The following is a 12,340-nucleotide window of genomic DNA, read 5'->3' on the forward strand; positions in this document are numbered from 1 at the left end:
CAAGATGGCCAGTCTAGCCACTCAGACCAGGGCACATGCTCTCATGCAATTCTCCTGTCCCTCTTGGACTCTGTGCCTTTTCCTGCAACTAGTCCAGTATGGACGTAAGCTGACACAGCCAGATCTGGCATGGCCCTGCATGAAGCGGGAGATGATATCAAATCAGAGCCTGAGACTGTCTCCCATTCCCCATGCTATAGTCTCACACTATAGAGAGGCCAGCTTCCAAGATGAGACTGTGAAAGCCCATGTTCCTTTGAGCATCCTGGGAACTCAGCAGGGGCCACACAAAGGATTTGGCTTCCTGCCACCCATCACCCATTGAACACCTGCCACATGGCGAACAATGTGTCTGGGTAGGTTTAAGGATGGACTGGGCACAGCTCCCACTCTGAAAAGGTTCAGGCCAGACACGGGTCTTTTAATAACAGCTGTTTGCTACTAGATAGGTGGGCGGTAAGTTTCCTCAGGTCTGCCAGCTCTAGGCAGAGACCCATACAGGCAGGTGGAACTGAGCTGCCCCTATCTGATCTGAGGAACCTGTGAGAAGACAGCTCTGTGCATCGGTCAGAACAGTCAAGGAATCCACCCCAGATGTGGGAAATTCCTCTCTTGTTATCCGTCTTCCATGCCAATAGCAGATCACTAACCACCATATCCAGATGAGGCCTCAGAGCACTCAAGGCAGAGTCCTAGAAATCACCAGCCCCCTTGAGAGAGATGAGCTGAACCATACAGGAAGGCCTTTCTGGGCATGGGAACAAACAAGAATAGACAAACATAAAGGGAGAAGAAATAATCTGGAAGGCTTTCTGGCAAAAGATTCCAGCCAGCTGAACAGACTCTGAACAGAAGGGCTATCCAGGACTGCAGTAGGCAGTCCATATGAAGGCCTACAGTTGGCTTCCAGGCCCAGCCTTGGAATTCCTATATAAGGGCCAGATCTAAGCCTTCTACTGGAACTGCAGAGGCCACACAGCCAAGGACAGTATTGTTGGGATAGCAGGATCTTCTCCTTTATTACCTCTAGGACATGGAGGTAAGTTACTATGTATCCTAGACTGAGGGTCAAATGAACAAGATGTACTCAGGGAGACAGTAAGATATACCCAAGTGTAGACATGGGCTCTTCAAGGGAAAGTTGGAGTTGACTGCCTAGGATAGACAGAATTAACTATCTCTTACTGGCCCAGGACCCTATGGAGATGCTCCAGTTACAGACTTCTAGGTGGACATTCAGACAATTCTAGAAGGATGCTACAAGTTTGGGTCCTAGGGCCGTCCTTTAATGGGACTGGCACATTCAGCGATGTTTCTGAGGTCCACATGCTGGGGATACCAGACCAGAGTCTTGCAGTATGCATCTATCCTGGCCATTCACACAGTTACTGCCCAGATGTCAGTTCATCCACCCACAGCAGCTGAGGCAAGATTTGTGTATCTTCTAACAAGAGGAGAGATTCAGCCATCGCCCCTGAGGAAAGAGTTTTTGGCTGTTCTGCTCTCAGGCTTGGACTTGCCCATTCTTGGATCCCCAGTTCTATGACTTGAGCCCTGTACTCACTCTGGTTCACTGATAAGAGGTCAACTCTTCAGAAGGCTGGTCACTCACCTGGAGACCACAGCTGCTAGGAGTGGGCACTGGGAGGTGCTACAAGTCACTCTAGCCTCCTAAAACATCTCCAGTGCCATGTTTCAACAATGTCTTCCCATGGAGGAAAATGCATGGGTGTGAGAGCTCTGACCCTCTAGCCTGGTCTTGATCAGACAGTACTGTGTTTTCCAATCACTGTCTTCAGCATTAAGGTGAAGAAAGCTTGTGGGAAAATAATAGAGTTTATCTCAAGCAGATCGATCAGCTCCATCTATCTGGCTAGAGCCTCTTAATTCTCCATAATGTCAAAGCAATTTTTGGTTAAGTACACATTCTGTCCCCTACTAAATTAAACTAATAGATCTAGCGGGAAATAAAATCCCAAGTGCATTGAGAATATTAAAAATAAAAAAATAACTCTCTGCAGGTCTAAGGATTTATTTATTTTGGCAAATGCTTAAATAACACACACACACACACACACACACACACTTACACACACACAGGTGGGGTGGCTACAATCCATCCATGGATGCTCAGATCTCCTGGTCACTTCTTGTTCTGATTCTGCCTCTCCCCAGCACCCAGGTTCAAGATCCACTCGGCAATGACTGCAATGCCCCACCCTACATCCCCACAGTACCAAAAGCCATCAAGTGCAGCTTTACAATGTAGACTGTGCTGTCACTTCTATTCCAGCAGCTGAGTCATGAGCCCTCATAGTTGCTCCCTCCCCCTTCCAACTTGGGCACTGTGGGCTTTTACATCTAAGTCTTCTTGTAGGTACTGCTGCTTGCTAGGACCTGTTCTAAAAAGTAAGAGGAGTTTGAAGCTGAGAAAGATGGCAAGCTGGGGACTCTCCTGAGAGATCAGTTCAAGAAGAGCTATCTCCAGCATTGACCTTGTCATTCCCCCCAACTGTGAATAGATCTGCTAATGTTCCCGCTCCTATCTCCAGCGTCCCTGCTACCTCCTTGTCACAAGTCCAAAGCCTGCCCTGTTTCTTAACTCTACTCATGACTTTCTTACTCTGGACTTCTTTCTGTCTCACTTACATCACCAAGTCTCTTGGCCCAGCATGCTTTCTTGGGCAGCCATTCACTTAAGATGGTGATATACCTTAACCAGGCCCACAGAGCATATTTCACTCACACTCTGCATGCAGGCTCAGCTCTGTCAGGAAGCCCACCTAAGGACCTTCAACTTTCCTCTCATGACTACTGCCAGACAGGGGTGTGACTCCATCACATGCTGACCTGTTCCTTGCCAGACTCTCACCCCTGCCACCAGGATCTAGACTATACAGCTCTTGACCTCTCTTTTCTAGGCATAAAAATCCTCACCAGATATTGGTGTGCAAAGCCTGTGATCTCCAAACTCAGGAAGCTGAGGCAGAAGATGGCAAGGTTGAGGCCAGCCTTAGCTATGAGACTCTTGACTTTTTAAAAATTGGGCCAACTGCCTCTGCCCACTCCTACGTCACCACCACCGATAGGCCTCAAGTGTAGAGGCCTTGTGCAAGGCATCTCTATATCTTGTTTTTTGAAATGTTCCCAATACTGGAAAGTAGTGAAGTAGATTCTGCCCAGGACTTCTTTACATAACCCTTCTCTAGAAAGTTGCTAAGCCCAGTAAACTGTGGCTCTGACAGACTCACAGAGATCCCCAGTTCTGTAGACCTGTGGAGGGCCACTGTTACTGAAGAGGGCGATAGCAGGCCAGACCCTGGGGCCTGACAGGTGTGGGTCCCTTCTGTAAACCAGCTGAGCTCAGACTGAAAGCTATTCCTGATTTGCAGAAGATACTAGGACAGTGCCAGGCAGCCTCGGTGACAGCCCATGGTCTGACGAGCATACAAGAACCTCTCTTGTCCCCATGCAAGGCTGGGGGTGTCCTCCTCCTGGAATCTGACACTCCAAGTTGGTCATGAGGCTGGACCGAAGAGAGCAAAAGGAACACAAAATGAAAGCATTTTCACTTGCCTTCCTCCTGGCTCAGAAGCAATGTTCACACACGCACCCACCCTTTCACTTTCCAGCAATCCTTGTGGATACTAACCTGATGTGTATCCTTGCAGTGGGGGAGCCCTCGAGGCCAGACTCCAAGCCTTTCTCCCCTGACACTGATGGCAAATAAATGACTACATTGCCCAAAAATAAAATTCCCCATAAATCTGATATCATGCTTTAGTCTGTCTGGTACCCAGAGTATGCTGGGGTTATTGATAGGAAAGTTTATGGATGGGCTGCATCTTAAAATCAAAACACATTACCCAAAATCAATGTTGCTGCACGTGGCAGTAAAAGGACAGGAAAGGTCAGCCAGGACAAGAATATCGAAGCCTCAACTCCAAGATGGAGCATTAAAATAAATAAACAGTGCGAGTGACTCTAGGAGGCACCGTTGCTAAAGCTGTATTAAAGATATTTTCACAAGCAGCTGGAACAGATCACTGTCCCTAGAACGGAACTAGCAAAGGCTTCGTGCCCAGCTCACAGCTTAGCTGTAGCAGAAATAATGGAGGCAGGTATAAAGGGCACCCAGGGCAGGGCAGGCGGATCTGGCAGGAACAAGCCCAAGGACACAGTCAGTTCAAAGGTCACCAAGAACATTACAGGAGGCCCCAATACTGTGGCCCCCACAGACACTTCAGATCTGGGGAAGGGTGGGGAAGGAATCTGCAATTCTCTTCTCGACTGGTGAAAAATCATGGTGGGGAACTGAGCTTTCCTGAAATGTTCTCACAGATCCATCATCTGTAGCGGGAAAGCACTTCTCTCATACAAACAGTATGCATGCGAGCAAGGCATCTCTGCAGGTGCTGGAGGGACATTTGCAGTGGATAGGGCTAAGTCTCTGTGTCGCCAGAGAGAAGCAACCGCTTAGAGAACACACTGGTGCGGGCTTTAGTACTTTGGCCCACCAAGGACAGGAGAGGAAGAATCGGGCTTTCTTTTCACAGGTAGTAGCCAAACCAGAACAAGGTAGGAAATCCAGAGACACTGCCTATCACCAGGAAACTCCAGCAAAGGAGGCCAAGTGCAATCCTTGGCTCCTGAAGGTGTTCATTACTGACCCTAGCACTGCTGCATGTTCAAGGGAGCAAGGAAGGTCCTGCTCTGCCTTCCACCTACACGGGCAGGCAAGCGGTTTCTTTCAACACAGAGCTGAATGAGCTGAATAGGGAACTCTGTTCCTTCTCAGGAGCTCCAGGTTTCCTTGACATGGAAGAGAGTTGTATATGTTGGAAAGAAAAAAAAAGAAGAAGAAAAGGAAAAGGAAAAGAAAAAGGAACCCAAAGTAAGACAGACCTAGGGTGAAGCCTCACTTGTCCACCTACTAGTTGTGTGATCTCAGGGAAGTTCCACAAGTTCTCTGAGCGTCAACTACCTCACCCAAAACATGTATGCACTGAAACCACATTGTCTAGCTATCCTGTGCTAAAGCCAGAGATGCCCCAGTGACCAATGTAGACAAAAGCTTTACAGACATTAACCAAGGGAGGCAATAAGACATTGAATCATATAAGGGAAGGTGGTTATTTCCAAGGAAAGGAACATAAAGACAAACCAGGAGTGCTGGGGAAGGGGAGCTCCAGACTGCAGAGTAAAATAAGAATTAGAGGTAGGTGGGTCTAGCTATGACAATGCCTTCCTGAGGGAAATCAGAGCATGCACATTAGGAAGTAGAACATCCTAGTCAGATAGCAGAGGGGCAGCAAAGTCCCTAGGGCGGGCCTAGTGTGTTGCATGACATGAGGGAGGACCTTGTCCAGAGAGGAGACAGGGGAAGGACAGAATGGAGGAGAAGGTAAAGATGACGAAGACAATCAGGTGGCCTTGGGAGGCTACTGGTATTTGTCCTGACTGGAGTGGGAGCCACTGTAGGCTTCTGAGTAGGGGAGAGTGATCATATTTAGATTTGATAAGGAACTCTTGGTTGTCATGCTGAGAACTGATGCACAGAATGTGTGCAGCCAGTGTCTGCTGTGTGACAGGCACACAATGGCAGGCAGCTATTACTATTATTCTCCTACTATAGTAACATCAACTCATGACACAGGGCAAGAATTCCCACCAGAAAGAATGGGTGGAAAGAATCCACAGACCGACAGAATGACCAAGGTGTATCTCCCTCTTAGCTGCAGGCATCCCTCCAGCAAGCCTGGTCACTGGCTATAAGTACTTGATGGGATCTGGTACTGGGACAGAAGCTCACTGCCTCTCCACACATGTCATCATATCCCTGCCTGGAATCAATTCTTCAACTGTTCCCTTAGAAACCTGCTATGGTCCTTCTGTGTAGCATGATGCAAGTCTGCCCCCTCCCTTCACAAGCTGAGGACGGCAAGAGGCCTGGAAGGTCTTGCATTCCCAAACCTACAGTGGTTTCTGAGGAGTGGTGGAATGTCCAGGGGGAGGCAGGCCAATGGTGATGATGTGTAGAGGGAACAGGCAATGAGGACCCTGAATGAAGGGTCTACAGGCCTTCTATTCGTAGAGCATCAGTGAGAGACCAGAGGCTGCTCACTGAAAGTGATCCACTGGCCACCTAAGGGGACAGAGGAGACAGAAGGATGCAGTGCCTGTGGTCCTCACTGGTGAGGGCAGAGCGTCTTAAGGGCTACGTGCCTCTTCTATGGAACTGTGTCCCTGCAGTCTTAGACAAGGGTGGCCACGGGAAAATTATTTCCCTTTGATCTTCCCTCTTCACTCGCCCGCCACTAGCTCACTGGCAGAGATACTAGGAGAGCCCCAGCACTCAGGGGAAGTTCACTGGGATGTGCTACCATAACTTAAGATAGAGCCAAGTAATGAGACCAGACCAGACCACTAGCTGGGAAATCCCTTGAGGGGGAGAGAGAGAGAGAGAGAGAGAGAGAGAGAGAGAGAGAGAGAGAGAGAGAGAGAGAGAGAGAGAGAGAGAGACCCAAGGAGAGCTCTAGGGCTCTCCCAAGCCCTTGTGCTTGGACTGAATTATTTCATCCACCCACACACCCCTTAGGAAGGCAGACTGCACTCTCTAGGTGGCTAACGATGTGACCCATTCTAGGTGAAGGCCAGGGAAGGTTCAGGGTCACGGAAGATGCAAGCGTGGGGGATGGGCTCTGGAATGTGTGGCTGTGTACTCCATCTCTGCATGCTTCCACCTCTGGGCACGGGGCGGGGGGAGGGGGGTGCGGCTTTTGCAAAGGGTACAGAATGGAAAGTGGCCAGGAAGAGCTTGCTTGCAAGGACACAGGGACCAGCTCTCTCAGAGCAGGAAGATGGTCCCCACCCAGAAACCTCCGGAGCCCTGAGTCGTGCCGGGAGCTCCCCATTTCACCCCACCCGCACCGCCTCTGCTGTCACTCACGGCCACTGCCTGCTGGCTCCCTGGTGCGCTCCGCGCCACAGGCACCTGCTCGCCGGGCGCTGGACGCTCAGTTCTTGCTCCCACACTGCGGACTCCTAGTCTTCACTGTCACTTGGCCTTGCTGCTGGCCGGACACAGCACTCCGCCCTTCTCGCAGTTCCCAGGAGCCCACCCACCCGTCATGGCCCGGGTCTGGACCAAAGAGTGCTGTGGCTCGTGGCCCAAACCTGGGTAAGGAGTTTAGGCACTGGGGTCTGCGGAGAGGATGGGGGGGGGGCACACAGAAAGCAGGGTGGAGCAGCTGACTCCAGAGATCGACACTGGGAAGAAGCCAGGAGTTTGGGTGGGAGGACCCCCCCCTAAGCAAAGCAGACGCGGGGTGGGGCTGCGCTGCAGCTAGAGAGACGGTGGTCGCTCCGAGTGACCCCGCGGCGGTGGGGGCTGGGGGAAAGACGAGGTAGGGGCGGGGAGGATTCGGAGGGAAGGGCGGGGGTGATGCTGTGGAGGAGGCTGCTCGCCACCCAGCCACTGACCGCCCCCTTCATTCCTCTCCCCTCCCCCCTCTCCCCGCCTCTCTTGGGCTGCGGGTCGGCCACGCCGGACCCGCTCTCCCTGCGCTGCGCTACGGTCGGACGCCAGGTCTTCGCGCCGCGGCTGAGCGCCCACTCGCCTTGCGGAGTGAGCGGCGGAGAAACCGGTGGGGGCGGCGGCGGGAGAGCTCCGCGGGAGTCGGAGGAGGTGGCAGTCGGGAGCCCAGCCAGAAGGAGACCAGGAGGCAGACTCTGGTGCCTCTCAGGCGCTCACTTCCTTCTCCAAGGATGGATAGTGGCACAGTCCGGCCGTTGCCCGGCCCGCGGGCCAGAGACTGAACTGCAGATCCCCATTCTCCTGTGGACCACCGGACTGAAGGAGGTACCGACCGAAGGATCCTTCTGGAGGGACCAGGTCTCCTGCGTCCCCCGCGTAGCGCCCCCCGCCGGAGCCGCGCCGGGCCAGCCGGCAAGGAAGCCGGGCTGATTGGCGGCCGCCGGCGGCCAAGGGAGGGGGCGCCGTGCGGGGCCATGGCAGGCTCCGAGGCGTCCTAGCCGGAGCTCGAGCCGGAGCCAAGCCCAAGCTGCTGCCGCCGCCGCCTCTCCGCGCCGGGCCCCCGCCGCCGCCGCAACCCTGCGGGAGATGGAACAGCGGAACCGGCTCGGCGCCCTCGGATACCTGCTACCTCTGCTACTGCACAGCCTGCTGCTCTTCGTCGCCGACGGTGAGCGCGGGAACTTCGCAGCCGCGATGGGCTCAGGGGACCCTTTGCTAAGGCCATGGAAGTCTGCCAGTTGGTCACAGCGGAGGAGGAAAGGAAGCAGCAAGCTTTACGGTCGCAAGTGATCTGGGTGTACAAGCCAGGCTGGGAGTGGGTAGGAGCACCAGCGCAGATAAGGGTCGCCTCAGCTGTGGCATCTGCTTAGGGAGTCCTTCCGCCCTGTCCCCGCTAAACAGGGGAGGCCTGCAGCAAGCGAGAGTTGGCGCGTCCCAGCCCGACTCCAGTGCTGCGGCCCTACCTCCCCAGCACACTGTGCAACCTGAAGGGGAGCAGCCTGCAGCAAGTGGCGGGTCCCCGCTGCCACCTTTGCAGCTGCTCCCTGAACTTTGCTGATGCCTCCGGTCCAGGGTCGCTTAGGAGCTGGGGACAGGAGTGGGGGTGATCCCAAGGCCAGATAGCAGGAGACCTACCACCTCAGCCTCGGGTTGCCCCAAGCCCTTCCAACACCCCCCTCTGCCCCCCCGCCTATCAGCTGGTCACGCCTCTCTCTCCCGCCCCCAGCCACATTCACGGAAGTCCCCAAAGATGTAACCGTGCGGGAAGGTGACGATATCGAAATGCCCTGCGCGTTCAGGGCAAGCGGAGCCACCTCGTACTCACTGGAGATTCAGTGGTGGTACCTCAAGGAGCCACCCCGGGAGCTGTTACACGAGCTGGCGCTCAGCGTGCCGGGCGCCCGGAGCAAGGTAATCCGCTGCCCTTCGCTGCACCCTACTTCTTCCAGTGAGGGGTACCTTCACAGGACATTGCCCTGTTGTCCAGCCACCTCCCATCCTCTGCACCTCCATAGCATTGTTAAAGTAACCGGATGGCCCCAGATCCTATAGGTTCTTTTCCACGGTTTTTCCTTCTCACCCAGCCCCTGAAAACCCACACTTGGTCCAATTTTCCTGCTCATGCTTACTAGTTTTGGGACTATACCCTGATGGGTGCTGGCTTGAGAAAAAGGATCATTTGGTCTGGCAGGCTTTCTTCTGCCACTCTGAGGTCTTAAGGCCAAGTAGTTCAGTTCCTTCAGATTGCATTTAAGTGGTAGAGAACAGGGTACTAGAGCAGCATCCTAGCCAGCAGGTCACCCACCTCTAGCTTCCATAGGGTTTGAGGGACTGCCCCACCCTCGGTGGCTGGAAAACCTTACAGTCTGACCCATAGCCCACACCAGCAATTACACACTTACCTACCTACATTGTCCCCAGAATCCCACTCGGAGTTCCTATTCTCGTCCTCCTCTGGCACATATCCACATACCCGGCTGTCAGGGCCTCCACGATGTTGGACCCTCTATCCAGTGTTTCCGTTCCAAGTGGAGGATTTAGAGGAAGTGAGTGCGAAAAGAGGTTCCCTATGCATCCCCTTGGCCGTCCAGCATTCCTGCTCTCCCAAGCAGACAGGTGTGTATCAGGGTAGCCACTCCTTAGTCAATGGTTTTAGCCAGGAAACCTACTTCTCTCTTGGTGCACTGCAGGAATCCTAATTTGGTGCCCTTCACCATGCCACAGCCCAGGCAGTTCAACTCCCAGCCCACCTGCAGAAAGTATCTTTGTCAAACACAGGTCAGAGTTTACCGTGTACAAAAATGTCAACAGCTTGGTTTCAAAATCAATCAATTAATATCTCTCTCTCTCTCTCTCTCTCTCTCTCTCTCTCTCTCTCTCTCTCTCTCTCTCTCCCTCTCCCTCTCCCTCTCCCTCTCCCTCTCCCTCTCCCTCTCTCTGTCCCTCCCTCCCGTTCTCCCTTGCTCCCTTCCTCTCTCCATCATTCCCTCCTTCTATTCCTCCCTCTTCCTCCCCCCTCCTTTCCCCCCTTCTCTCTCTCTCTCTTCATTTTAGGTAACAAATAAGGATGCAACTAAAATCAGCGTAAGTGTGGAGACCAGCGTGGGCCGTGGGAGACCCCTTCTGGCCGCTTCGCTCCCCGCAGCTCCCTCCCCTTAGAAAGCTTCGACTGATGAGCCATGCACAGCTCTACCACCACTGGGGTGTATTGTGGGCTCCTTGGTGTATCTGGGCGCCATCGGTCGCTGGTAGAGGGATTAGGCTGTCTTTTGTGTAAAAGAAGGGTCCCACAACCGGCAGGATACTCGCCAGTAAAACTCAACTTCCTCTGCACCAGCGCTTAGGGCCCTGGAGCACATCCGCCCTTACCTTCTCTGCTCTAGAGAGCCCGTGGCTCTTCCCACCCCCTTCTGCCCCACCCCGCACACCTGCTAGGCTTGCCAGGAGCACTCTCCACTCAGCCATCTCCTCCTCCTCCAGTGACATTGTTATATGCTTCTGGGGTGGTTGTCTTCTGCAGTCAAGGGGTATGGGTTTGGAAGGCTGGAGCGTGGAAATGGCAGGGCCTGAAAAACAAAGCCTCTTCGAGGGTCCTGTTTAGAGGTGAGGGCTTGTCCTGGTGTTTGGTGGCGCGAGTTTGCTTAAGATTTGCACCATGCCTGAGGTTGTTGGGGCTATTAACAAATGGTCAGTTCTAAAGGACAGGGCAGGACATGTGTAGTTGTGCATGTTGTAGGGAAGATGGACACATCCCAGGTGCTCTGGGCTCTAAATAAACGTGAGTGGGATTTCTGGTATATGTAGGATAACCACAGAGCAGTTAGCTTAGGCTTTGAGGTATAGGAAGGATGTGGATAATTAGCCTCATATAGCCCCAATCTGACATTTCTTGCCAGTAGTGGAAAGTTACATTCCGTAGGGGCAATAAGCAAGAGTAAATGTGAGCTGAGATGGCTGAGAAATTGGGACCCAACACAGTGCACTCTACAACAAGGCGTCCAGGCAGACCTGAGAGCCACGTGCCTCTATCAAGAGGCATTGGTGTTTAGGAAATGTTGGGATGGAATGGCAAATCGGTACAGTGATAGTGGAGCTAAAAGCCCAGTTACCAAAGGTGTGCTGCTCAATGGTCAGACCTCTAACAGGGCTGTCTTGCAGACCGTGCGTGTCCAGGGCAATGACATCTCACACCGGCTTCGGCTGTCCGCCGTACGATTGCAGGACGAAGGTGTTTATGAGTGTCGCGTTTCGGACTACAGCGACGATGACACTCAGGAGCACAAGGCCCAGGCATTGCTGCGTGTGCTATCGCGCTTCACGCCGCCCAACATGCAAGCTGCAGAGGCAGTGTCCCACATTCAGAGCAGCGGCCCGCGTCGCCACGGAGCCTCCAGTGCTGTCAGCTCTAACAACGCAGGCGCTGCTCTCCTCACCACCTCTGAAACCAGCCACGACGACAAGAACCCACTTCCTGCGAGTCCTCCCTCTGGATCAGGAGTTCCCGAGGCCGCCGCCGCCGCTGCCGCCTCCGCGACCCACAAAGCCACCACAATGGCTTCTGCAGCTGCTGCTTCCTCATCAGCGTCCCCGCCATCCGGGCAGGCTGTCCTTCTGCGCCAGAGGCACGGCTCAGGTAAGAGCAGTCCCTGAGGGGTCTTGAGTGCAAGGGAGAGGGAGGGGAGCAGCCTAGTGCATCAGGCAGCAAATCTCATTGTACCTGCGGTTGTGTGCACCAGGAGTAGCTTTTCTGCTGCTCCTTTCTTGTGTTATCTGGGCTTTTTCCCAATTGTGGTTCTAAAGGGGTTGGAGCAACCTACTAAGTGTATTCGTAACTCAGCAGGCTGCCCTGCTTGGCACCGAGACGTGTTGTGAGGCATCCTCTCTTGGACAGCCTTGAGAACTGAACTCCCGGATACTCAAGTTTGGACAGATATTCCCCAGGTGGGGTACTCCTTTTGAAAGAGGATGAAAACAGTGATAACAGGCTGTTGTCCCTCTTTGCTGATTGGTGACTTTGAACTGTCATATAAGGTTCAGGAAGTTTGGCTGTGTAGTCGGACTTAGCCTTTGCTATGTGGTCTCTAGGTGTGGCTTTACACAAGCTGTAAATTTTGTGCGTACCTCAGAGTTCCAGTGCTCCTTGGTTCTGGAGGGGGACAGAGTTGGGGAATGCAGCCCTGTAACACAGTTATGAACGCACATGGAGGCTGATACCTATTTACCTAGGAAGCTCAAGACTAGGGAGGCAAAGAGAGGAGGGGAGGGGTAGGGGTTGGGGATTTAGCTCAGTGGTAGAGCGCTTGC

At 53.3% G+C, this 12,340-nt stretch overlaps 1 protein-coding gene across 4 annotated transcripts in view; it reads left to right on the top strand.

Moving 5' to 3' along the window:
* Window positions 1-7,012: 7,012 nt before the first annotated feature.
* Window positions 7,013-12,340, top strand: part of Vstm2b (V-set and transmembrane domain containing 2B) — a 28,501-nt gene continuing 23,173 nt past the window's right edge. Inside the window, exons 1-5 of one of the 4 annotated variants that reach the window (XM_087569136.1) lie at window positions 7,013-7,180; window positions 7,589-8,204; window positions 8,763-8,947; window positions 10,091-10,120; window positions 11,182-11,669. In XM_087569136.1, the coding sequence (XP_087425262.1) occupies window positions 10,104-10,120; window positions 11,182-11,669 (505 nt within the window). In that variant the 5' untranslated portion in view covers window positions 7,013-7,180; window positions 7,589-8,204; window positions 8,763-8,947; window positions 10,091-10,103. 4 annotated transcript variants of the gene reach the window in all.

The sequence above is a fragment of the Rattus norvegicus genome, chromosome 1 (genome assembly GCF_021556685.1).
Source record: "Rattus norvegicus strain SHRSP/BbbUtx chromosome 1, alternate assembly SHRSP_T2T, whole genome shotgun sequence".
Lineage (NCBI taxonomy): Eukaryota > Metazoa > Chordata > Mammalia > Rodentia > Muridae > Rattus > Rattus norvegicus.